General features: G+C 38.5%; 1 protein-coding gene across 1 annotated transcript; it reads right to left on the reverse strand.

Annotated features, from left to right (window-relative positions):
• Positions 1 to 4,862: 4,862 nt before the first annotated feature.
• On the reverse strand, positions 4,863 to 26,705 carry CTR9 (CTR9 homolog, Paf1/RNA polymerase II complex component). Its single transcript, XM_056353149.1, has 25 exons — positions 26,555 to 26,705; positions 24,360 to 24,458; positions 23,504 to 23,743; positions 22,955 to 23,072; positions 22,232 to 22,321; positions 20,767 to 20,915; positions 18,128 to 18,235; positions 17,531 to 17,638; positions 17,175 to 17,411; positions 16,321 to 16,410; positions 16,096 to 16,224; positions 15,808 to 15,991; positions 14,714 to 14,802; positions 14,276 to 14,461; positions 14,012 to 14,099; positions 13,628 to 13,776; positions 11,472 to 11,588; positions 11,138 to 11,283; positions 9,586 to 9,657; positions 8,281 to 8,416; positions 7,604 to 7,750; positions 7,032 to 7,189; positions 6,659 to 6,755; positions 6,211 to 6,323; positions 4,863 to 5,941 (listed from the first exon to the last, which is right to left on the reverse strand). Exons 1-25 carry the CDS (start codon positions 26,597 to 26,599, stop codon positions 5,533 to 5,535), a joined length of 3,504 nt encoding a protein of 1,167 aa, XP_056209124.1. The 5' UTR covers positions 26,600 to 26,705; the 3' UTR covers positions 4,863 to 5,532.
• Between the last annotated feature and the right edge of the window lie 740 nt (positions 26,706 to 27,445).

A 27,445-nucleotide genomic window follows, 5' to 3' on the forward strand; every position in this document is an offset into this window, starting at 1 on the left:
ACTGCCTAACCAGCACAGTCTTCATCTATGAAGAGCATTTAATAGATACTCAGCTAAGTGATAACAATCTAAAGAGAGAAGATCTGACCAGAAATAGTAACTCTGATCAGAGAGACAAATTCCAACTTCCTGTAGCTCTGCAGAACAAGTCAAGCACCCCTGTTAGGACATCATCAAAAGCAGACAAATGCGCCCCAGAAGCAGCCTGTACTCACCATTAAGTGCAACCACTCCTAACAGGCATGTCTTTGCTGAAATTTAGAAGTAGGTATGCTGGAGGTTACAGTTGTATGTGTCCAGAGAATCAAGACCATTTTTAGTAAAACCACCAACTTGATTTTGTATGTGAATATGCTTACTTCCTGCAAACCCTGATGAGACATAATTCCTCTTTCCTTTGTAGTATTAGAAAATAGTTGCTGACAATAATTCTTCCTCTCCAGCTCATCCAAGACAGCTTCCCACAAGAAAAAAGAAAGTTACTTTTTGCTTAGACAGACTCCCATAAGAACAGGACACATACTAAGACATAATTTAGTACATCACGGCAGATACAGAAGAGTTAGTTTACAGAGTTCAAACTCTATTGGAAGTCGGAACAAAACAGTTATCTGTCTTGAAAGAGTGGAGGTGAAGAGATGTTTCATATTCTGTGATGTATCTTCAAAATAGGTAGCAAACTGTCACCGGTGCAAGGAAAGTCAAGACTGAGATCAATTAGTATCTTGCCTCTGAAAGCGTCCTGCTTACAGCTGCCTGTCGATATAGCCCAGTGCCTGTATAGCCAGAACATTCAGGCGCAAAGGGCAGAGGATTCTTAAGGGCAGTTTTCTCTGAATGGATTTGTGGAAAGAGCCAGAGGGAATATAGCATTGCAAGAGATTCTTCTTCAACTACCACCTCCTCTGTCCTGTTGTTACAGGATGAGCAGCTAGCAAAGATTCAGTTCTTGACTACCGCTCTGTAACCTAAATTAGAAAGTCACTTAGGCATTAGAATATAGGTCTAAGCAGATCATTCCAGACTCTATCTATAGTCACTGAAGGTATTGTGGGACCAGTGAACTGCACCTGTGACAGGAGGCCAGTGATCCGAGCCATAAAAACCAGAGCAGACCCACAATATTCTTCAATGCATGCAAGAAGGCTTTGGCTGTTGCAATTAGCGTATGGTATTCACAGAGCCTTAAAGAGAGACAAGAGAAGAGATTCATCCAAGAACTCTGAAGGGCTCAGAAAGGCTCAAAGAGCCAGAGCACTGCCTGGACCCTTTTAAGGCAACAGAAAACACCGCAGAAGTCACTGCCACATGACACTCACCCTAAGGTACTAAAAGAAACTGCTTCTTTGGCTAAACCAGGGCATTTGTGTTTTAATCAACACGGAATGGGTGGGAAGGTACGAGGCGCTTGTAAACTTCCGAGCAAACACAGCCTGCCCGATGCTGGGGGCATCTCCAAACAGCCAGATACAGAGACATGCACAAACTAAGGAGGATACGTATTTAGAAGCTGCAATATGGACTCTGTAGCATGTATCTTTTCAAATGGAGCTGTAAGGAAAAGGTAAACTCAATTAAGTCTGCTGTTATGACTTAAGTTTGCAGGCCAAATACTTAGGCAGCCCCAAGCTCTGGAGGTTGCAGAGAAAGGAGGAATTTTTGCCTACGGGTAAAGGAAAAAATAAAAAAGGGCATGAGAACAACCCAGAGGGACAGGTCTAGCCCTGACAATAAAATAAACTTAATTCAAAGAACATAACCATGATGAGCATTCTTAACTTCTCTAGTAGTTCCAGACCAAAGGAATAGGAGACATGTTATGAGCTGCATGACTATACACCTGTACCTTCTACAGTTTCTGCCAAGAATAATAATAATAAAAAATCTTAAAGTTTCAAATACTTCAAGTATAAGCTGCACAAAAGTTTGAGCAGATGTAGACTGAAGTCACAGACAGGATAGAAACCTACATGTTTTAGATATTACTTACCTGGAATTTCTCTCCTAAGTATTCCTGTATTCGGTATCCTCTAGCTTCTGTCTCCAAATCCTCCTGTAGAGCAACTACAGCGTTTAGCTAAATAATAGAAGACTGTTATTAGGAGAGTGGTAAGTACTACCAGCTATGAGAAGTAGTAGCATTTGGTCACATACCCTTTTTCACATCTATCTTGTCACCTATATTAATACTGAATTTGTCCTTGCTGACTGCAGCTCCAGCTGTAGGAATTTTTCCAGGTAACCCGTGAATTCAAGATTCATTCACTTCAAGTCAGCTACTACTATCAAACAAGAGGATCATCTGAGCACTACATTGTAAGAACAAAGAGCAATACAGTTTAATACAGTAATAGTTTAAATCTGTATAGGAGGAAAAGGCCCTGCTACAACAAACATTGCTCTAAACAGGGAGATATTTAACGTGGAAAGCAACTTATTCCCAAAAAGAGGCCCTTCCTTATGAAAATAACCGATACAATTTTAGCTGTATTGCTCCTACCACAGGTCTTGCCTTGTCCAAAGCATTCCTTTGGCAGTACATTCCCAAATATATTCCTGCACCTTGCTTCTCTGTGGATAGACTACTTTTGTTTCCCCAGTTAAATTAGCCGAAGTGGACATTTAGAAAGACAAAGAACCAATTTAAGCACAGATGCCTTATTACTCAGCAATGACAGCTACTCTTTCCCACCAAGTACTGACTTGGAAAAGTTTCTGAAAGAGAAAAAGGTGAGTAAGTGGATTAAAAAAAAAACAAAACAAAACTAAAACCGCAAAACCACGCAACCATGCAACTGAGCAACTGTAATTATTTTCAAGTTGTATTTAAAGTGTTTGTTCTGTGAAGTCTAGTCTGTAAGTTTCAGGAATGAGGTGGTTTTTTTAAATCAACAGCTTGCTAACAGCAAACTTTACATGATCCTTCTCTACTGCATTCTAGAGAAGACATGCTCGCACGTGAGGAGAGCAAATTGCTACGCTGCATTACAGCTCAACAGGAAACACTCTTTTCATATGTTCATGAAAACTTGTTAGTGGATACATACCAAACTAGGAATAAAGTATTTCTATAGCAATGCAGTACCACGCTTCTAACTCCCGTATTTTATTCTCAAATACATTAGTGCTATAAATAAAAGAATAGCTGCCAGCCAACCACCTACTTCAGAAAACAAGGCACGCTGCCAAGGGAGAACGATGGCAACATTGTAACACTGCGCTTTCAAAAAACAAGCATGAGAAAATATGAATTAAGCTAAAACACAGCCTCCTCTCCAATTATGGCAACACATCACATATATAACCTTAATCCTCCCATTAACCCTCCTAATCAAAGGGAAGACGGAAGGCAGAGTCCTGGGTTTTGGGGTCTGTGCCCCACCTTCTGCTCAGCAAAAGCACGGTAAGAGAAGCCGCAGCAGCTCCTGTCCCCCTTCTTTGCCGGCTGGTTGGCCTCTACTATATCACGCATTTCAAGTCGTTTTGTAACAAAGTCATAACCTCTTCCTACAAGCCTCCTTTCCAACTGTGGAAAGCTTATGAAACGCACTCATCCCTCAGACAATAGACATATGGAAACCACTCTTGGCTTAGACTTACTGAAAATATTTCTCTCCAACTGGATGTTGGATCTGAAGACCCACTCAGCACTATCGAGAGCCAACTTTTACCTACAGAAAATACCTTTTGATACATACAGCACCTACCCAAACCCTTCAGCCTTTTACAATTAATAACATGATACAAAAGGCTATGATAGTGGAGAAGCATTTGAGGCAGAAAATTTTTCTAAGATCCCATAGTAAGCGCTATACATTTTCTTTCTTCCTATTGCTAAAAGCTGGTTACTCTCACACTTGCCATTGCTGAATTTGTCTCTTTGCATGTATTAGCTTTCCTTAGTTGCGTTAATTTCCTCATACTTCTTTGCAGCTTCCTAAGTGAAGCAGTGAGACATCAGGCACACACACCTCACCTACTCACTGCTTGCTTGTGACTCTGAAAGGGGTGAGAACCTGGGTCATGATTCTCTTTATCAAGACAATAATCTTCTGTAAGGGCCACAGATTTCCCTCAAGCGTATGTCTTCAAAGCTATCTAGCTTCCAAGTCTTGGACTGTCACAAATCTTCCACCTAAGTGACTATATCAACAAGAAGACTCAGCTAACATTGGCTCTAATCCAACAAACACGATAGCTGTTCTTCTACTGTGCACGTTACCAAACAGGTTAAGTTTTAGGTAAGACCACATACAGAAACTTGATACCAAGCTGAGCCAGAAAGAGAGACATCTCAAGGGTCCTACAGTCTGTTTTGGCTGCTATGGTTACCAACAGCCCATAAACACATGGAAAAAAAACCCCCATACACAATGAGAACAGCTAATGCTCACAGCAAACCAGAAATAGCAGCATGGGAAAACTAACTTTCAGTTTGTACTTCAAGTGAAGTATTAGCAGTGACAATCCAGACCTTCTATAAACAAAGCAACATAGTTTAGGCTATATAGTCTATTAAAAACAGTATTAATACACTATCCAGATCTACATAATCTTCTCTTAGCAAACGCTTCACAGAGGACTTGATGACCAGCGAAAAAAGTTGGCGGGGGGGGGGGGGGCAATATCTTTTTCAGAACTGCAGGGAGAAATCAGATTCACTTTTGTCTACAACACAGCAATTTTTTTATTGTTGTTCCTGAACACATTGTAACGAAAGGATTTAATTCCAAAATCCATGTACTTAAGCTAAAATAAAGTTAAGATTATTTCTACAGAACAGATTCCTTTGTTAAATTTAACATTTTCTGGGTTTTTTTGCTTATACCTTCTCAGGGGCAGAATAGATCACTCCAAGCAAATAAGCAGGAACAGTTTATTGTGACACTGGCAGCTTTATCTTTCTCAAGTAATACGGAGTTCTCTATTTTTTATCTGCCAATTTAAGTATTTCATCTACATCTGGATCGTTACTTTATAAAATCTCTTTAGTATCTGCACCTTTTCACCTGATTTAACACAAAAACAGAAGCAAAAGAAGAAACTCTTGGAAATACAAGGAGCTGCATCATGGCAAATGTATTCTGTAATAGAAAGTACGAAAAACTTCCTACTGACTTTTATTCAGAATGAGGGAAAAGATAAATATCCACAGCTTTTTGTTCCATTTGATAGGATTTTAAGATCCATCTATGCATGTATAAGCACAGAACACACAGTTTTGGCCACTCTGGAACCACCTAAACAGAGATTTTACCTTCCATAGTTTTTCCATGCATTCCATCCTTGGTGTGCTGATTATAATACAGGGATCCGTTCACCTACGGCACTTTCAATTTAAGAATACACCATAAGCCACCTTAGAGAAACATCCATTAGTTGCTAACAGAAATAATCACAGGAAGGTCTCACAACAGTTTACTAAAACATGAAGGTTTTTTTAAATCACAGTTTTCAAATATAAAAATTGGATTTTCCCCATAACTGAAATATTTACATGAACGTTTTAAAAAGATGGTCTGTAATTTAGACTTAATCACTGTCATCTGAACCCCCTTCAGACCCCTCATCGTTGGATCCTTCTGGTTCAGACTCATTACCAGATCCTCTGCCAGAACCCTCATTGTCAGATCCTCTCTCAGAATCTCTGTCGGAGTCAGCACTGCGAGAAGCTGGGCGAGATTCATTTTCTGATCCACCAGATCGACTTCTCCCCGACTGTACAGACTCATTGTCAGACTGCTCCGAATCTGACCGCCTCCTTTTTCTAGCTGGCCTGTCACTGTCAGAATCTTCCTCAGATGGGTGGACACTGGACCTCCTCGGACTACCTGCCTCACTACCAGATTTGTTTCTGTTATCAGAATCACTATCAGAAACAATGCGTTGTTTGTGCTGCTGTTCCCCATCATCTGAATCACTGTTGCTATTCCTAGCGTGTCTGTAGGGAAGAAAAAAAAGAAACATCAAAACCAGTATGAAAAAGATGCTATCCTTAGCTTAAAAATAAGGTGAGACACCAGGATTTATGTAATGCTAGCATTATCAGAATGAGAACAACGAATGGAATTAATTTGCAATGGAAAGCAATGTTGTGAGTACAATGAAAGGCTTCTCATTATCTTTGCATTATCTCTTTATTATTAACCCTGCAGTTTCTCTTGAAAGCATGCGTTGAAATTTTAGTACAAAGTTAATTAAGGTTCTTACCCATCATCAGCAATTTTGAGTTTATCCTCATCAGAAGAATCATCACTTGATGAAATGATGGCTTTTGATTTGATCTTTCCTTTCATTGAAGGAGGCAGACGTTCTGGTTTGGGCTGTGTTGGGGAAAAACAAAGGCTTGCTTGTTCATGTGGCTGGTTAAAAAGTCCTCAAATGCAGAAAACATATGCAGAAAAGCAGGCACACTTTTAAAAAAAAAATTCCATTTACTATCACTTAATTCTTAGATGGCTTTGGAAATATTCTTTTCATCCTTTCACCCAAGTAGCAATAGCAACAGGGGAGAAGGATAAAATTAAGCTCAAAGGCAGTTTGCTACGAGAAGTTTTGTTGTAATTTTCAACATTAATAAACCTCTCTTGACTAGGATAGTGCCGAACTCCAAAATGTGTATTTAGGAAGTGATGCAGTTACTTAGGGTTTAACTTACTGCCTTCTTTTTCTCTGCCTTAAGTGGACGCCGTTTTTTAGGTCTTGGACCATTTTCATGTTCTTCATCATCACTCCCCTCTTCTGCCTTCTGGGGTCTTAAACAGAAATGTATTTTGTATGACATAAAACATTGCAAAAAAACTTAATACATGCAAAACCCAGCAGTCTCACAGAATATCTAGTTAATCAGGTGTTACTCATACTTCTTTTGCAGAGTTGCTGTTCAAGCCTTCTAAGGTGCATGTGGAAATGAAAATTAATTACATGACCTCTTGACAACAATTCATTTAACAATTACGAAAGACTGCATGAGAATATGCTTGAAAGCCATGCTATTTCCTAGAGGTGTCTAACGTTAAAGCACCAGTTACCTCCTCCTCTTCTTCTTCTTCCTTTCACCCTCCTCTTCTTCCCCATCTTGTTCACTACCACTGCCCTTCCTCTTCTTTTTCTTTCTAGACATGGGCAGATCTTCATCACTGTCATCGTTGACGAATTCATCAAATTCCCCTGCTCCTTTTTTTGAACGCTGCAATAAATAAAAAGTTCCACAATACAGTCTATCATTCACCTTTCATTTAAAAAGCTACCAGAAAAAATTCAAAAGAGAAATTATCTGAACATGTTTTCAAAGATACAAAAATACAGACCTTCTTGTGCCAACTTTCCCATAATCTCTAGACTGATGTCATCGGGAAAACGATGCCAAATTTGCATATAAAATAATAATCTTCTGTTATTTTAACAACTGAATAGAACAGAATTTGGTGATGCCACTATGCTTGGAACTTTTAAGTATTAGCTTCCAATTTTTACATGTGAATATTAAACCTGTTCAATTTTACTCAGTGGAGCCCAAGAACTTGAATAAAAACCTGTGCTACTGAAAAAGACCATATAACAAAATGGGAAAATGAAGGAGATAAAAAAAATTCTGTTCTACCCTGCCTCCGCCACCACCACGTTTTTTCTCCTTTGATCCTTCTACTTCACCAGTGAACATCAGAATATTCTTGGTTTTCTCCACATATTGAGCTCTTTGTTCCAGAAGTTTCTTCTGTTCTTCTTTTTCTCTTAGGCGTTTCTCTTCCTGAAACGGAGAGAAAACTAATGGTTACTATCCTATTTGCAGCATCGCAGTGATTATAGTCTCTGGTGTATACAATATTTGCTCGCAAGGAACTGGAAAACTGACTTTTGAAAGTCTATGCCATAGTAGAAGGTCCATGTGGCAAAAAAAAAAACCAAAAAAATTTCTGCAAGCCTACACTACAATAAGCGAAATTCTAGAACAACTATTCCACCAAGTGCTTCCTCATCCAACCCGTCAGTACAGAAATTTCATGGCAGACCTTCTGGGGCACCAATTTTATTTCATTGTAAAAATAAATATCTATTTCTGAGGCCGTGGGGAAGAAAGAATTAGTATCACCTGTTGGCTATAATGTTTTCTGCTAGCCCTTACTATAATTAAGAAGAGTCTACTACACATTTTATCAGTAACACCAGGTACCACCACAGAACAACAGGCGCATACATACTGTTGATACGTATGCTTGCTTAAAAAAATAAAAGTACGCTTTTTTAAAATACACTATGCATAATATAATAAAATAAAACCTGTTCTTTAAGCAGTTTTTGGCGAAGCAGCTCCTTTTCTTGCTCTTGTTTGGCACGCAGTTCCCTCTCTTCTTCATCCTGCTTGCGTGCCCGAGCCACGTGGTACTGTGCTTGACTCAGTAAATCAGAGCACTGCCTGCAACATGCAATGATTTCAAGTCAAGGAAGGTGGCAGACGCATACTAGAAGAAATAGCTTTATGAAGGGCATGCATCACACCACCATGTCTATAACACCGACACAGAAAAAAGCAGCTACTTGAAATAGCACAACAGAAGAGTAGCATAGATTTTAGAGTAAACTAAAACACTTTCTAGTAAGCTAATTTACCTTGTAATATGCTATTTCACAACATACTGCTCTCCACACTTAAAATTTACCCAACTCATATACAAAACTGCCACAAAAGGAATCATCCCAACTAATTTGGGGAGTTTCACAAGTATAGTTAATATGAACTTTCTTTAAACACAACATGCTAGCAAACCGAATCAGAAAGACAGGTAGAAATTCTATCTTGAAAATCCCAGTTGTTCTAAGAGTTAAGGTTGTGTTACATGTTCAAGTCTTGTGAAACATTAAAGCAAAGGGCTTTCAACACCCTCCTAGTTAACATTACAATGACATTTCTTTAAATATTAAAATTTTCTTCTCTGTACAAAGCGCTTTAAATGATACCCATTTACAATGTACAGAGCATGATGGCCAACAGATGTTATTTGTATATGACTATGAAAATCTTAGAGGAACGTGCAGTAAGTGAAACACAGGGCATACTGAGTGAAATAAGCTTCCAAGGAAACCGACTTGAACAGGCTTGTGTACAAGCTCATTACCCTGAGCAAAAGTTAAAGCAGACTAGACTCTGGAAAACAAAAAAAATTCGCGTTTCAGTAACTGACCCATGCTATTCACTCATGAGCTGCTTGAAAAAAAATCTCCATGAAAGCAAACCTGCTGTTAGATTATTACAAGTCAAAACAGTGAGAGCTAGAGATATTAAATAACTGTCACTGCACTCTCATCGACAGAAAATTTGCCATTAAAACAGCTGAAGTTTCACAGGCTCCAGCTAATGGCAGGCACCACACGCTGAGAGTTTTAGACCACTCAAAAATGTTAGAAAAGAATGAAACTGTAGTAAGGAGTAACCCTGCACTTTTACTTCTAATGTTCCAATTAGAACTGTCAGCTGAAATTTTGGAATCCAGTTTTCATACCAAAAAACAAGACAAAAAACCATTCCACTTGGCATCTGAATGAAGGATTTGTTTGTGGGTGAGATTTGGTTTTGGTTTTTTTTACCTGGCTTCCGTAGCAGCAAGTGCCAAGTCAAATCTCATCTTATCACCTACTTTACTCAAGTAACTGAAGTACCTGGAGGAAAAAAACAACAAACAAAACTAAGCAAATCTGGCATTACTTACATATTAATTGTAATTTTGCCTTAAACCAAAGCATTTACTCCTGGATTACAACCGTATAAAACTCAACAGATGAGAAAAAACCTCACCAATTTTCTGAGTGCAGCTCCTTTTAATTCAACAGTATCAAAGTACAGAGTCCTTCAAATTTAAAACATTCTAAAACACCACTCTAGAGGGGAACGAAAACCTAGAGAAATTCTAAAGAGAGTTCTAAGATTTCATTTACTGGCTCCTAGCAGTAAGTACACTGCTGATGCCAGTAGATTTATTCCTTAACTGTCATAGCTTAAGTGCTTGAAACCACCATAAGGAAAGGAAAGAAAACCTATTTTCAAACCTTCAAGTAGATGGGTAAGCGGTGATGACCACTGTTTGATCAGTGTTTCTCTAATTCATTTTAAAAGAAAATTACTAACTTTCAAGGTTGCCATGATTTCTCCCCATATTCCATCACGACATTTTAAATGAAGTATTTTCGTGCTAGACTGAACTCAAATTCTTGTGCACATTAAGAAAGTAATTCCCTGCTTGAGTTTTAGATTACGGAAAATATTTTCCAAAACATGGTTAGACATCTGAATTTTTACTTAATGGGTAAAAATAAGTACTTTCATGCAACTTTCTCAAGACAATAAGCAACAAGCTTTCACCTGAATTTAAGTTAAAATTTGTGTTTGAATGCTTAGTTTGCATTATGTAAAGCACTTGGATTGTGAAATGCTTGCTCATATGAAAGGCTTGCTTCAGTTGACAAAATTACTGAAAGACATCTTTCCTTGACGTAACAGCAGAGCTAGGAATGCATAAAGCAAGCACCAGCTACACCAGCAATACCTAGGAGCAAAATAAATGGTTGAAAGTTTTCTGTCAAAGATGGTGATGATTGGATCAGATAGATCACAGTTTTCACCCAGAAATCTCTTTTTTTAAAAAAAGAGAACTAGAAGATCTCAAATGCACTTAAGAAACTGCTTCTGCTCTTAAGCTATAAGAGTATTTAGGCTTTATTTGCAAACAGGAAGGTGAAATCAGTTTTCAAGGACTACCAGTCATTAAAGGTTTATATTATATAAAGAGATACTGCTTCTGAGCCTTATAGGTTGTTTACAAGAAATCATCAAAACAAGTGTTAAACAACGTTTTTTTCAACAACGCTTTTCCAGGAAGAAGTGCATCTTGGTCACAGTAAGACAAAACCCTTTGAGAAATACATATTGGCCACCTGGCCAAACAAAACTGGCTCTGGAGCGAAGTCTGAATCCACAGTTTTGTTAGGCCCAACCTTCCTTTTCCTACTAGGAACTCTAGAATCACACACAGAGCTTCGTAAAAAGATTGCTCTTCTATCCAGATCTGTGACCTATACAGCAAATTTACTGTAAGGGAACAACAAAACAGATTAAGAATGATTAGAAGTAAATAATTTTTACCTGTGGGCTAGCTCCAGTTCTTTCACAGCATTAAGCACCTCCTTTAGATTGCTTTTTTCATCTTTGAGGACAGAGGTAGCTAGTCTTTGTAGCACTAAAGCCACATTAAACATAAGGACTGTATCACTTGGTGCTACATGCCTGGCCTGTAAATAAAAAGCATTATTTTTTTTTTTTTAAGATATGCTATAACGTGAAACAGAAGTATCCTGAAGTGGCATACAGAGAATAAGCACCATTATTTCAATCCCAGACTACTGAATTTAAAAAGACACAAACATAAATCGACTTACAGTAATTTTATTCTGTGATATATGATGTTTTATATCCGTACCTTCAACAAAGTTTGTTTGCATTCCTGTAATTTGCCACATTTGAAGAGTGCCCGGGCCAAATATAACAATACTTCAGTATTTTGATGCTTATAGAACTTTCTGAGGCAGTTTTCATACTGGAATGGGAAAAAAAAAAAAAAAAAAAATCAAATGAAGAGGCAACAACAGTTAGTGATTTTGGTTGGCTAACTCCAGAAAATATTCCTATTCCTAAAAAGCATTACTGCTAACATGCCTCCTGTTTTCTGAAGTGTGTCATGCTACATGGATGCCTCCTTTTCACTGACAAGAACATTCTTTCTGCTATTCCAGAGCAAGTATGACTTTTCTGGAAACTGGCAGCCGTCTGGGAGGCTCTGTAGGTCTTAAAATGCAACAGAATACAAGTACCATCTACTGTAACAAAGTCCAACAAACATGACTCATTTTAAGAGAGCTCAATTATTCTCCACAGTATGGATGTGTGTGTGTGTGGAATCTATTTTCTTTATTCATATAAGATATTTTACAAACTGAAACATATTTAATGTAGTAATTCCAAATATATTATGTAATCATTTAAAAAATCCACATCTTTCAGGCATCTCAACATCAAATTTATTCTGTCCACCTAGCTGAGTAACTTGGCATGTCAAAGGGTATCTAGTTGCTTTGAAGTGTAAGACTTGTTACTGTAGGTTTTGTGGGTCTAGAATTAAAGCTTCAAACAGTTACGAAACTTAGCACTGAGTGACTTCTGTTGGACATACTCTTTTCTCAAGGATTCATTCACCTTTTTTCTAAACCTCCAGAATACTAACAAATACAAAGAAATTTTTATTTCCAGCTCAAATACAGAAACTGCCCTGAACTGTAATATGCCTGAAGTCACCACCTTTGGATCGCACTGTGTTGCAAGCGCCTGATTTTCACTCACCTTCAGAGTCAAAGGTTTTGTATTTAGCTTAACTCTGCCTTGAATCTGTATGCTTTATAGTAGAGAACTTACTAGAAAAGTTGTTGTGGCCGCAGTAAGCTAGACTATTAAGTTCATTTCTGAATTTAAGTCTGCCTTTGAGTCAAATATTGCCTATTTCAGACCGTGGCTTTTACTAACCGCACAGCAGAGGCCAGAGAACAATAAACCACCCCAGTAAAGAAACACATTTCTACTAACAGCTTTATATAAATATATTAGCAAATGAGTAAAATACTTTTCTGACAAAAAAGAAGGTGGAAACTATACCCAGTTTCCCACTGTAATTCACTGCTTAAACAATTGCTATTATATTCTCATCAGGCTTTTTGTCAACAGAAATAGACTGTTAAAGCGTTAAAAACCAAAACAACCCCAACAAACAGACTCCATCCAAACATAACAGAATGAATCCGGTTGTTTTACCAAAGCTTGTTACCAGTAGTTCACTGGAGGATAGCAACTACTGAGGTCCTGATCAGGTAAGGAAGAGATGCTGGGCCTTTCTTATAACCATCACAGAAAGCTTCAGAATAACTCCAAATTAAGTATTTCTGAGCCTCAGTATGGACTCAGCCTTAATCAAACAAGCTTGTTCTAAGCTTCTGTCCCATTCAACATACAAGTAGGCTTAAAAAAAGTGTATGCTTTTGATCAACTCATTGAGTCAACTTAGTTAGAATCTGTTGGATACTTGGAAGTTGGTTTCTTTGGGCAGGTTGAACTAGATGACCTCAACAGATTTCTTCCAATATTAATTACCTTGTAGTGTTAACTGTGGTGAAAGAAATCATGGCACAGTCAGCTTTTTAGATAGCTCTGATTTATTCTTGCAAATGATTGCATAAATAACAAAGTAGGAAGCACTGCTATTAATCTTAGCAGCAAATTCTATTTACTTATTTCAGTAATATCTGGATGTAAATAAATCACATACAGTAACTATACTGACTGAAACCTCTCTGACTAAAAATTAATTCCAAGACCAAAATTCTAACCCATTTATGTTTTAAAACACTGCTACAAAAAAAGCACAGAAAAGTTGGTAGGTGCTTTGTTAACCCTTACCCACATTTGGCAGTTTGTTTTTAGATCTAGACTTGACAGCCAGCAACATGCTAGGAATAGACCATGACAGCAGAGAAACACCCAGAAGTCATCTAACCCAACGTATTATATAGTTCAATTTAGAGATGTTACCATCTGCACAGCACTGATGTACTGTTTCTGTTCCACGTAGATATGTGCCAAATTCAGCCACACATCACTGATATCTGCTGTTGCCTCTCTCACTTGAGCAAAAACATCACGAGCTTCACGGAAATATCCTTTATGCGCCAAGACAGCTCCTAAGGGGAAAGTAATATGTACAGCATATTACTTCCTTACATACAGAACTTCCAGGTTCACCTACTCCTACCAAAGAAAACTAACTATTGCCTGAGTAAAGGTTACCATTAAAAACTAAGTGATATAGCTGCCATATGAAAGCTATCCTTTCCTGTGCTCCGCTACACAGCGTTCACGCCCTGAAGCATAAGAATATCATCACTTTTGAAGGAAAATTAAGAGTCTAATATTCACCTATGCCATTAGCAGCATACAAATTCTTTGGATCATTTCTGAGTACTTGCTTGTAGATTGCTAATGCACGGTCTTGATGACGCTTCTCCTGCAGAAAGAAATATTCCAATTGATCACTCATTTCTATAATGGGGTATTAAAAGATCTACCCAGAAGTTTTATGGGATGTAAGAAGCCAAACAGGCATCAAGAAAAGGCTCTGAGTAGCTAACAGCATTTTATACATAAATAAAACCACACACAGGGCAGACAGACACCCATTACCTTTTCTCTGTCTCTTGTGGGTTGATGTAGAGTCTGCAACCAGACGTTGCCAAGAGCCAGCATGGAGTAAGTATCATTTTGTGTGGAGGGCTGTTTCAATATCCTTTCAAATTTCTTCTGTCCTGGACCCCACTCTTGTTTAGCCAAATGAAGATTGCCAATCAGAGACCATGCATCGGGATGGTCCTAAATAAAAATTCACTTTAAGTTGCAAAACCAGTTTCCCTTTGCAAGGTTACTTTCCCAAGTATAAACTGCTACTTTTCTTAAGCAGAAATCCATATTAAAAAACCCAGCAAAAAAAACATAGAGCAGATTATGGTAGTTCTCTCTTCTTCCCCTACTTTTTGTGAACAAACAAAATAAAAATGAAACAAAAGGAAAATAAAATTTTAAGTTGTTTGTATTTCAAGTGTTTTAACTTTAAGGGTTACAAACCTGATTTATCTGAAGTGCTTCTTTAAACCAATCAGAAGCCTCATAAAAATTTCCTTTATCCCTAGCCATAGCTCCCAAGCGCAAGTAGCCTAAAAATAAAAATAGAAAAGAAAATAGAAACCAGGAAGAAGGTTAGAAGTAATCTCTAACAAAGAAAATACTGGCCATGCCTGAATTTCAAAAGCAATCTTTTTCTTCACCAGCTAAGAACAGCAAACATTAAGACACCTTTCCTATACTAATTACAATGAGACGCACCACGTGAAGACAAATGTCCATCCACAATGGCCATAGAGAATCTGCAGATTTCTAACAATTAAACATTTACATTTTTAATTGGTTTCATAATTTTCATGAGAAACCTCAAAGAAAGAAGGATACGTCAAGTTACATAATTCTCTTCCCTCCACTTTAAACAGCTCTCCTGTCTCCACAAGCTTTGGGAAGAATACCAGTTAGCAGAATGACAACAGAAAACAAGCAGGAAAGAGGCTATAGATTAGGCAGGGGCATGCCATATGCTGCAGCTTCGCAAGAGCTACCACCTCGCCTTTGCAGAAAACATCACAGGTCAGCTCTTTGGGGACAAGAGGAAGAACAGAGTGCGGATAAAAACCAGGATGTGAAAAGAAGCTGTGCCAACACCCTCAACAGCCCTGCTTCCCTGGAGGAAGGCCAAGGTCCAAGATAGAAGTGATTCTCCCAAAGGGTCTCTATTTTTCACCCACATAGTTAGAATTGCAAAGCGTGGGCATATCAAGTGGATGGCCTTGATTGCACCCAAGGGCTGAGGTGCTAAGGCTTTGGTGGGGGTGGGGGGTGGCCGATGGCATGCAAGTCTAGATAAGCCAATTTTGCTAGATTTTTGGAGCACGGTAAGATTTAACAATAATTAGAAGGCTTAAACCTGGAGACTGAACTATAAGGATGATGCAGGCCTTAAAAAAAAACAGTAGGGGAAATAGCAGGTAGGAAAGCAGGCCCCAAAACTGCTATGAAAAGACGACGACAGATATAAAGAAAGACACTGTAAATGGGAAGATTTTTGGTATTATAAGGAGGACTGTGGAACTAAAATACTAAATGTTTCTTACAATCAACGTAATTAGGATGTTCTCTTAAAATGTTTTTATACAGCTTCTCCGCTTCATGAAATTCACACATCGCCTCATATAGTCTGGCAAGGTTATAGGACGTTGTTACAGAGATAGCATTGTAATAATGCTCATCATGTTCAGCTTCTGCTTTTGCACGATCCAGTGATGCCAAAAAATATTTCTAAAGTATAAAAAGAAAAAAGGAATAAAGCACTCCAGAATATTCTTAAAGGAAAACTTCTGGGTGGTCAGGAAACTCAAGTCAAACTTCAAGCAATTACATACCTTTGCTTCTCCTAGGTTTCCCAGCCTGAAGTGCAGAGCACCCACATTATTCAAAATCTCCGGTGGGACATCAGCCTGTACTTTCTCTTGCAGAATGCGTGTGGCTGTACCATAGGCTGACAGTGCACCCTTTACAAAGAAAGAGAAAGTGGATGAAAGAAATAATGAGTTCTATGTGCTTTTAGGAAAAGCACACATAATTCACCAAGCATGTATTAATAATACCTGTATATCGGTCTGTTCTAGAATTTGGGCTAGCTCAATCCATGCCTCTACATCATCAGGATATTGTTCTGTGACTTTCTTGAGATGTCCCTGAAAAACAGCAGAAGACAATTAAGCCTCTTTGTGGACACAAACTGTTTAAAAAACGTAAACAAAATCAAAACAAAGAGTAAAGGCATTAATCTTAACACTACAAAGACATACCATAATGTAAAAGAAAACATCCTAAACATCTGCACGGTTTGGTCACACACAAAAAAATCGTATTGGTTTCCTTCCTTTGTTATTGTATTTTTCTTGTAGACCGTAACACCCACTTAAAGTCTTAAGAGAAGCAGAAACTTTTACCCAACATGAGAAGCCAGAAAAGCGATGTCTAACATATTTGGCATTTATTTACCCAATGTTAGATTTAAAAACCCTTCCATTTAAAAAAAACAAAAAGCATAATATTGTCCTTCCAGATAAGCTAAGACAAGTGTTTTCTGGAAATCACTAGCTCATTCACCATCTTCAGGAAATCACTAGCTAACTTACCATCCTCAGAGAATTTTAACATATATGGGAAGAATTCTGCCCTTTTCATAGCACTAAATACAAACATGAGGCTGGGGCTACTCTAAATTCCTGGATGTGCTTTAGCCAGAATCCACCAGGAGTCTCAGTTCTGACCAGAAGTTGTGACCCACCACAGTTGGGAGGATCTCTCATGACTGTCAAATATTAAATATTCTGTGCCTACAGCCAAGTAACCCTGAGGTTTATGCAACTTAAGGTACAGTCTGATTTCAAGTCTGATTTTTAAGTTCTACTCTTGTATGTAGAACTATGATGCTGGCAGAAGCAAAGCTCACCTTTGCAATATCCCGTTTCTCCTGGTCTTCTGAAGCCGCATAAAGAGATCCAAGGATTTTCATAGTCTCATAATTGTTAGGATAGGCTTTCAAAACTTTTTCAAAGCATTGTGATGCATTCTCTTTGTCCCCTCGATAAATGTACATTTGACCCAATCCAAAGAATGGAAGTACAAAAGAAGATGAAGCAAACTGCGTGGCCTGGTAATAATACTGGAATGCTTGATCATAATCTTCCTAATTAAAAACGAGTAAATAAAGAACAGGTAGTGTTTTCAGATGTAGGCTTTGTATTAACTTTTGTAACGCATATTTTTAAGTGTAATCTCAAAGGGGGCTTTTAAAAACAGCCCTACCTGTACATGAAAAGACCTAGCCAGCTGGTAACAACTCTCTGCCTGCATTGCTTCAACTTCTGTATTATGGAAAGCATGAAGAGCCAAGTGCTGTACTTTACCATAGTCCTGAAAAAAAAAAAAGGGGAGGTTAAATGAAATTTGAAAAGCCTTCACTTTTTTACGGTCAAGTGATATATTATTTGAACAAGGATAGCTGGAAAGTACAAGAAAGCTTTAGCCATAGCACTGACTAAATAGGTAACAACAGATTTAGTTCTAGTGGTTACTGTTCTTTTCTCTATTTCATATTTTAATGCATGGAAGAAGCGGGAGAGGGAAAGAAAACCAAACAACCAAAAAAACCCCAATATACCACCAAAACCCTTCAGGACACAAAGGTGACCTTGACATAAGAAGTAAGTGTACCTTTTCTTAGCTTTCTTGAGAAAGGTTTATACATGATTTAAGTCAAAAACTTTACACTTGTCCATCTAGATTAACAGTTCCATATTAGGCACCGCTTAGCCTGATGAAATGAGATTGAATCTAACACCAGAACGCTTGCTGTTCAGAGGTTACCAAGTATTTAACTGTAAAATTTCATAGACCTCTTACCTTCTTGAAGAAGAAGTGATTAGCCAAGTGATTCAGCACCATGGGATTACTGGGATCAATTGTGTAAGCCCTAGAGAGGAGCTGAACACCATTCTTGATGGAATCGGCCTAAATGAAACAATCACACATATCAGCAGCATCTCAATAGCTGTATCTTATTATCTTCAAAATTATATTCTTCAGTCTAGACTGCAGCAGGATTTCTGACAAAACTTTGCCAGGCTCACAGGAAAAAAGTAAATTCAGCTATTAGCTTTTCTCCCTGCAGCATACAGATGGAAAATGGGAAATGAAGCCACCACGCAGGGATGGAAAAAAGCAGAGCAGAACTTTCCAGGAAAAAAACTCTAAAATTTAGTCTTGGAGTCCTTTGACATTTCACACACACAGCCTGATAGCCTTCCTTCTACTGTCCACTGTCTCCAGTTCCTGTCTGGTTTAGGTTTCAACCCTTTACACAATTTGTTCAACAGTGAAATGAAAATATTCTCATGTTCAAATTCTGAACAGAAACTTCAGATGTTGAATTAAGAGCTACTACTAGAACTTCAGTTCTAATTAAAAAAAAAAAAGGTAGAAGTCTGCAGTATTTACGTAAGGATATAATTACATCAACTTTTTTCTAAAGAAACTCTAGAATTTAAAGAACATTTTCCATGGGTATACATTTGACTTACCTACAAGTTCAAATCCATAACTGGTAAAATAATTGCTATTTATTTGGGACACCCATGAAATCTCTATCACAAGTGTGTCAAGTTAAATCTGTATTTACTTCTGAACAGAAACACCAAGAATGGTACCTAGTAACCATGTAACATCTGTGCTTTACTTTAGGAGAAAGCTGTCTTACTGAACAGATTAGGTTTTATGAGGTTGTGACACAGGACGAAGTCCAACAGAAAGCTAAAAAACACAACTTCAGTTTGAAAAGGCACTCTTTCCAAACCTAGCATAATAATATATCTGGATTAAGAGATATTGAATCACCCAGTTCAATTTTCAAAGGCAAAGAGGTTTTATAATCACACTATGTGTATGTCTGAGCTCTCCAATAATTTGAGTCTCGCATCCTATTTCAACCAAATCCAATAGATGGTTAGAGGTCTCAAAGCTCCTAAGTGCTTTTATTAAAGAAAACCAGAGATAGGAGAGAGCTCAGTGAAAACACAGTGTGATCTCAACCCTGATTTGACATTATAACATCTTGTGGACGACAGAAACATTAGAAATATCTCAGCACAGAAAAGACTTTGGTTACTTTGCAACTCAGAGAAGAATCTTTTCCCAGAGAAAGTGTTCTCCCTCCCCCATGTCAACTCTTTGATGTTATACTAACTTTGCAGTGCAAGTTGTGAAAAAAGTTTGAAGTAAAGCACACATGATACTTTCTCACAAAGAACAGAAAACATATTTGAGTGGGTCAGCTTTTAATCACAGCTTTTTGAAGCTTAAGGTGAATGAGTTCATCCCTTGACTTTAGTCAAAAGACCTTCAGGAAAAAAAAGAAAGATACCAGGTTTCATTAGTTTCTCACCCATTGAATTATTTACAAAAACTTGACTTTAGAATATTGTTGGTTGAGAGAAAACTCTCATGCTCACATTTTTTGGAATTTTTCATGGAAGTCTTAACAGTTATTTTTTTCCCCCATGATATCGTAAACCAAGCAATTTTCAGGCATTCTGTAATACCAAAAGACCTTTCTAGTGAGCTATGTGTTCTACAGATAGCATAGCAATAAATTTTACCAGCATTAAATTATGTAACAATATAATTTTTTTTAGACACTTAAAAGGTCAATTCTTCCACTGAAAACTTCCTTAGCATGCATTAACCATCTCAGATTTTATGATCCCAATTAACCGATACGACCATATGTATTTTTCTAGTGATACAATATCTAGAGAGGTAGGATCACCACTTTAATGTGGTTTCATCAGTCTAGTTAAAACCTGTTCTTGCTCTGGTTTACCATGTGGCATGCACACCCAGGCAGCTTGAACACAACTTTTAACAGTTGTTTGAAAACTTAAGTTCCTTAAAGCCTAAAACTAATCTCCTGGGACTGTCTTTTGCCTTGACCTTCCTGTCAGCATGATGATCTTCCAGAAAAAATTCCTTACACTCTGGAACAGAGCCGTCATTGCAAGCAAGATCTCTAAGTATTTGAGGACTTTCACAGCATCCTGAGTACAAACTGATTTAGTTAACCTTAACAGTCACAAATGACTAAGAAAGGCAGGCTGTTATATAACTATTGCTCATTAAAGGAAGATTTTTAAATCGACACTTTGGGGTTTAAGTGATGTGACATGCTTTCACACATCTCACCATGGATTTTTAGTATTTTAATTAAAACAGTTAACCTAGCACTGTTTTTTCTGTACTTAACACCTCTATAAAGCAACAGAATTGAAGTTTTTTAATAACAGAAGAAAGTTATTCAGAATGTGCTGCTCACATCACAAGCACGTACCTATAACATCATTCAATAGTGACACAGATTTAAAATAATTTATTCACAAAAAGTCATTACTCCTTTTAAAAACTGGACGACCTTTCAAAAGATAAAATGTTTGCTTTTTCAGGTAAGAAAAAAGTAAACTGAGTATGGATTCTTGTTAAGTCAGACTCACCTCTTTATTATTGAGTTCCAGAACAGCCAGTCCAACCAAAGCCCCTACGCATTTTGAATTGAGCTCCAGAGCCCTGCTGAATGCCAAGCGAGCTTTTTCCAACTTGTTCAGCTTCACGAAGCAGTGGCCCATACCTAATCGGACCTCAGCTAGAGAAGACAACACTATTCAGAAACCCAGAATTTCACTTTCATGAGTTTGTTACATTCTGGACATCAACTGAAGCGAAAACAGAACTTTTAATATTTCTTCAAAACCTGTAGAGCCATTCAAGGATTTGGTGTTTTTAAAGGCAGTCTCCCACAACTGGCAGCAAAACTAACTTTAACAGATTAGTAAGACTATTTTTTTTATACACCCGAAAACATTGCTCTGTATCTCCAAAAGACTCTGATACTAAACAAATAAAAAAATTACTTTCATGGAACTGTATTAAAAAAAAACAGAGAAAGGCATTAAAAAAATTGCCAGATGAAATGGCTGGAAATTTCTTAGGCAGGGTAAGTGCACCAGAGACTAGCAGGCCTTCAGAAAACACAGACAAATATATGGGTTAGCTAGACATTTCTCCTCAAATAAGCAAGAATTCACTGCTAACAAAATGCTGTTTATCATCCTCCAACTTCTATGATCATGTACAGATGAACTACTGCAGAGAATCCACATCACACTGCCCTTTCAGTCTGCTTGTGAACTGCAAATACAGAGACATTTATATACAGCAATTTCAAATCTGTATCTGTGTGAAAAAGGGAAGTGAGTGAAAGATGTTTGTTTCAAAGTAAAGCTTGCATTTCTAAATCCACTTTTGCAGCAATGTTCTTACACTAAACCAGACCACAGAATATATATCTCAACTTTGAAACAAAGCGTGTTTCAGGCAGGTTATGGCAAAGTATACCACATCTCTCAAGAGACTTCAGAGTATTTATGATCCTAATGCAAATACCCTGAACTAGTATCTCTAAATCACCTGCAACGCTTTTACAGCCATTACTGATAGCTTTCCCAGATTTCTGCATTAAATCACACAACACCAGGAAAACTCACATCATGCGCTACACATAGAATTGTACTTTTCAAGTCTTTTTTCATTATTAATGCTAGGACAGGATTTTCTTCGCCCTTATTCCAAGGGTTCACAGACAGGTTCTGAAACAGTCTTAAACAGTTCCCTCCCTTGCCATAAAACTTAAACTTCCCTTACATGCAGCCTCTCATCTTCTAGTGGCTCTTTAGAAGGTAATAATTAGACAAAGTGAGAAGTATTTTCCTAAACACAATTTCCTTCTCTAACAATTAAGACAGACTTCAAGTCAACAAATGCCTGTACTCTTCTATGAGGGTTGAGGGTTTTTTGACAGATACATATCACAAAAAAAGCCCTTAGGTATTTAATAACAAACACCTAAGTTAGTTGGCAAGCACAGCAAATGCTTCCACCAGCAAACATTTTCTGTCTTACCTGGGCAACCTGGATTGGTACGCAATGCTTTCTTGTAGTACGCAAGGGCTCCTCTATAGTCCTTCTTGTTGAAAGAAATGCATGCTTTACCTGTTATAACATACCAGTTACAAATAAATCAGAAATATAGAGAGCAGTTATAAATCAGAAGCTCCAAAGTATTATTTGGTAAATTTGTGCTCTGCTGATTTTCAGATTACGGTTAAAAGCTAACAGAAAATTCAGAAACTTTTATTGTATTTGATATCAAGTATATAAAAAAAAAAAATCAAGCATGGGAACACATTAAATTTACATTTTTATGGTTTTCTGCAGAAACTTAATTCTCTTCTTGTCCAGAGGAAAAACACTTACTATGACTAGATTAGCGAGCACATTAAAGTGTAACTGTTACAGCATGCTGTACCCTCACTACTGGTATCTTCACCTTCAACAGAGTACACAGCTTCATTGGCATCATCAGGGAAATATAAGTAGTTGGACTAGGTGTATGCCCGTGGGTCTCAGAAGATGCTAGACAGCATTATACTTTTTCCTATCTCTTCTGCTTACATATACTTCCAAGTCTAAAGTAATCTCTGTCATGTTTCCAGTCAAAAGTGCACACCACTTTATCACATTCCTCCTCTCTACTCACACACCCACCCTCTTCTTAGGCACATAATTTATTCCAAAATCAACTGGAGAGACAAGGTTTTTACACAAATACCCATAAACTCATACCGAGAAGAGCAGGAATATTATTTGGAGACTGGTTGAGCACAAAGTGGAACTGCGCATCAGCTTGGTCCATCTTATCACCTTCAAGCAGACAAAAGCAGGCTCTTCCCAACAAGTGATTCTAGATAAGAAAAGACATTTGTGATACATTTATCTTTGTAAAATACAAAGATTAGACTACGTGAAAGATTAACTCGCTATGCTATAATGCTTTCTACAATTAATTTACTTCTCTTACATCAGGAAGAAAAAAAAAAAACCATCATCCCCTTCTAAAGCTCATGTATTATCAAGCAAAAGAGTAACAACCAATCCTTCCTTTTCAACCCCTGGAAGTTGACTGACATATTTCTATCAGGTGTTCCAAGCAAGAGATAATTATTCACAGTTGCACTGCACACATTTCAGATATAAGTTTTGCTTACATGTGCCACACTAACAGACTTTAAAGCCTGAGCAGTTTCTATCTTCCCTTTAACAAATCAATACTTGTTTTCTTTACAATCACTGAATAATTTGAAGATATGGATTTTTAAACAGGTTTTGGTTTACCTGATCATACATGATAATTTTGTCAGCCATAGTATACAATAAGGTAGCTTGTGTAATGAGCTCCTTCTTGTTATCTTTGTTCTTCTCCTTCCGAGCCTGCTGCACATAGTATGCTGCCAGAGTATCCAGACATGTCATCTGATCCTTTTCATGGTCCCTATAGTCCAAGTTACCATCTATGCGTGCAGCTTCCAACAGCTTCACAAAGTCTTCTGTTTTCCCTTGTTTGTAGTATTCCAGCTATAAAACACACAGTTTTAACAGACAATACTACCCCTGCAAGTAACATATCAAGTTGATGCTTTAGGTCACACAGATTCTTTTTTCAGAAACATACAGATAAAGCAGACATAAATGTAGGGATAATCTGACAGGCATTCCAATACAGTCAAATATTTTCCTGTCATCATCCCAACTTAGTATTTTTACATTAAAACACAAATCTTAGAACTCTCTGTAAATGAAGAGTCAACTGTTCTTCCTCTGAACTTCTTTGACTTTTAGCACATTTCACCATACTTTCCATAGTATAGATTATGCACTTCATAAAAAAGGAGGGGGCAGTATCAAAGGCACAAACAAGGAAAACTATGATTGACAAAAAAATAACTTGACAAGCAGGCCTTAAGCATCACTGTTTAATGAAAAAAGATGAAATTAAAATCTTAATATGCATATGTCAAACCAGAAATATCTGGCCTAGAATCAGTATCTGAGTAACCCCATTAAGTTCCTACTCAGAATTCAGTTATCCCTGGTCATAAAGGTAAAGAAGTGGAAATTATTATTTGATGATCTGAATAAAATATATATTTAAAACCAGTATATTTAAATATATGTATATATATGTACTAACCGCTAAGGCAATCCATATGTGCAGCTGAGTGTGTTCCTGTTTCAGTATACTTATAACTTCATCACCTTCAGGTAACTGATCGAAGTCAAGCTCAATAACCTAGAACCAAACAATACAGATGTTCTTTTCACAAAAAAATTAACAATGTTATCTACCATTGAACTCAATGAGAGCTAGACATTTCAGAGCAGAAAAAAAAATAATTACTTGTGTTTAAACAAGATTACAGACAAAGAAAGAAGTGATCATGTATTGCATTCTGTACAAGACAGAAGTAATAGGTTCTCACAAACATCAGAGAAGACAGCTCGATGTTTGTGATACTACTCAGGGAGAAATAAGAAGAGATGCTCACTCAACTTCTTTTGCTATAGACTTCGAGCTCAGAATTTTTACAGTTCAGCTAATAACCAACTGGAATGCACACTGCTGAATTTCTAAAACTTTTCCTACATGTAAGACATGTACATCCTACATCTAGGATACTGTCAAAACCTTCCAATAATCAGGTGTCAGAGAATCAATACTACCTAAGACTTATCTCAGAGCTGAAAATCTGTAAAAGTCATCTTTATGTCTTTTTAATGAAGAAAATTAAGAGACTACTGAAGTGGCAAACATGATAAAGAACGGACTAAATTTCTGAATATTAACAACCATAGTCATCATGAGCAAACATCATCAACTTTTCATCATGCAAGCAATCTTTTTTGCAAGTACTGTTTTCCCATGTTGATCTACTTTTCAGATACGCAAAATGAGGAAAAAGGAACAGATACTCCCAAGGTGGGACATTTGGGAACACAATTTAACTGCATTTTAGTTCACTTACTACTCAGTCATACTGCCTTTAATATTAGTCATCTGTTACAATGTAATTTTACAGAAAGGAAGAGGTGCAGTTGTTGTACCCAGGCTTGCACTTCAATTGCCAGTGCAAGGACTCTTTCTTTGAAGACTGAATTAGAGCAATTCAGTTTATGAGGGCTTATAGTTTTGACTATGCAAAACTAGAGAATACCGGCAAAAATATTTCTGCTACTACTGTTATCTTTAGTTTGAGTTTGTCTTGCACAGTACCTCCTGTCTGACAAATAATCATATTTTTAGGTTCAGGTAACCCTTATCCACAAACTAAAATAGTTATTAATGAAAAACAGATATTACCAGCACAACAAATAAATACAGAATTAAAAAAGAGCAGTGAAAGTTATTTTATAGCAATCCTTAGTGATTAATTCGGAACTTCAGGATTTGAGTAGTCCTAGCCATAACTTGAACAGCGGCACCAAGATCAACTGTTCATGTTGACACCTCAAACAGAAGTTTCTGTCTCAGGGGAAAAAAAAAGTCCTCCAACATGTAACCTAGAGAGCAAAGTACCTTTACGAGACAGAGTTGTTTAGAGTATGGATACATACGTTTGCAGAAAGCATTCTGCAACCTCTAAGTGGTACATTCCAACACCTTATTTAACTATAGTATTAATTTAGTACCCGCTATGCAATGATTTAACTTCAAACTCTCTAATACCCTGCAAATTTTCAAATACTTCTCTCAATTTTTTTCAACCTTGGCTTGTGACAGTCTACCTTAAATAAAGAAAAGTTAAATACATTTCTAAACCCACACTGAACTTTAACTCGGTAACTTTACCGAGCGGCCCAACGGCCCCACCTGTCTGTGCGCTGATTTACTGACAGGCATACTGTTTACAAATCAGTGCAGTCCGAGGAATCAGCATCTAACGAACTAAGGGGAGAATTTAGCTGGACAAGGCCACTGCACACAAGCATAAACTACAGACTGCTGTTCCCTGCAGGGTTTTCTCTCCTGAGGGCTGCCCCTTCCTCACAGGCGGGTGGTACTTCGAGGGCCCCCGGAGCGCCTGCCCGCCCCCCGCGGCTCCGCCTCACCAGCAAGGGCTAGGCAAGGACGGGAGGTTACGGCTAGCAGGGGGCTGACACCGATCACCGAGGAGCACGGGCGAAGGAAGGCTTGGCTTGCCCTCCGCCAAGCGACACAGCTGTGACCCCAGCAACTCGTAGCGCTCAGGGAAGGGAGCGACGCTCTCCCTCGAGCCCGGGACAGAGCTGCCAGAGGCAGCCACAAACGCCCGCGCCCCGGCGCGCCCCATACAGCGCGCCCCTTCCTCCCCATCCCCGACTCCCAGTCCCCCTGTCCCCGCAACTCGCCTCATCGGTGTCCCGGAGCGGGATCTCGATCGACCCCCGCGACATGATGGCGACAGCGCTGTCCGCCGAGCCGCCAGCACGCAACGGCCGCCGAGCGCACTTCCCCTCACAAACACCGACTGACCCGGACGTGCTCGGGCCAACGGCGGGGGAGGGCGGGCTGGCTCCTCCCGCCCTGCGCCACGAGCCAATCGCAGCGCCGCGCGAGCCTCGAGGGCCGCCTCGCGCCCGTGCGTGAAGGGGAGGGGGGGCGCCGCCGCCGGGCGCGCGCCGTCCGGTTGCTGCGGCAACGGCGGGCTCGCGGGCTCCCCTCAGCGAGCGGCCGGGCAATGGCGGGAGCCGCCGGCCCGGTGCCCGCCCCCGCCCGCAGCGCTACGTGTTGCGCTGAGTGACGTCCCGCGCGGTGGCCTTTTATAAACGTGAGCAGTCTCCTCAGGACAGAGTGGGGGCTGCCTGGGAACTTCTACGCAGGTATTTGTCCCGCTGATTTATACATATCACATACCTATAGAAATCCATGTATAATACCAAGAGATAGCGCTTTGTATTTATACACGCACACAGCGGTAAATTGAATAGATTTACGCTTGGTTTCTCTCAGGAATGAATACCACAGCTCCCTCAGGCTATGCCTCTCCCCATGTCATTTTGAAATCGTTGAAGGTTTCCAACCAAATGAGTTAAAACGTGTGGATTTTCCCAATCTTTGCGGTCTGAATCCAAATACTTAATATCTGACTAGCTTAGGTGGTGTGATATTAATACATACTTAACAATATTTTAGCTGCAGCCTGACCAAATATTTATCTAAGTGTTTTTAATTACAAGTACCGAATCTGATAAAATTCTGAATCCTGAACCTAGGCCCTGATCCTGGAACTTATTTTGTGT

This window comes from Falco biarmicus, chromosome 10, assembly GCF_023638135.1.
Source record: "Falco biarmicus isolate bFalBia1 chromosome 10, bFalBia1.pri, whole genome shotgun sequence".
NCBI classification, from domain to species: domain Eukaryota; kingdom Metazoa; phylum Chordata; class Aves; order Falconiformes; family Falconidae; genus Falco; species Falco biarmicus.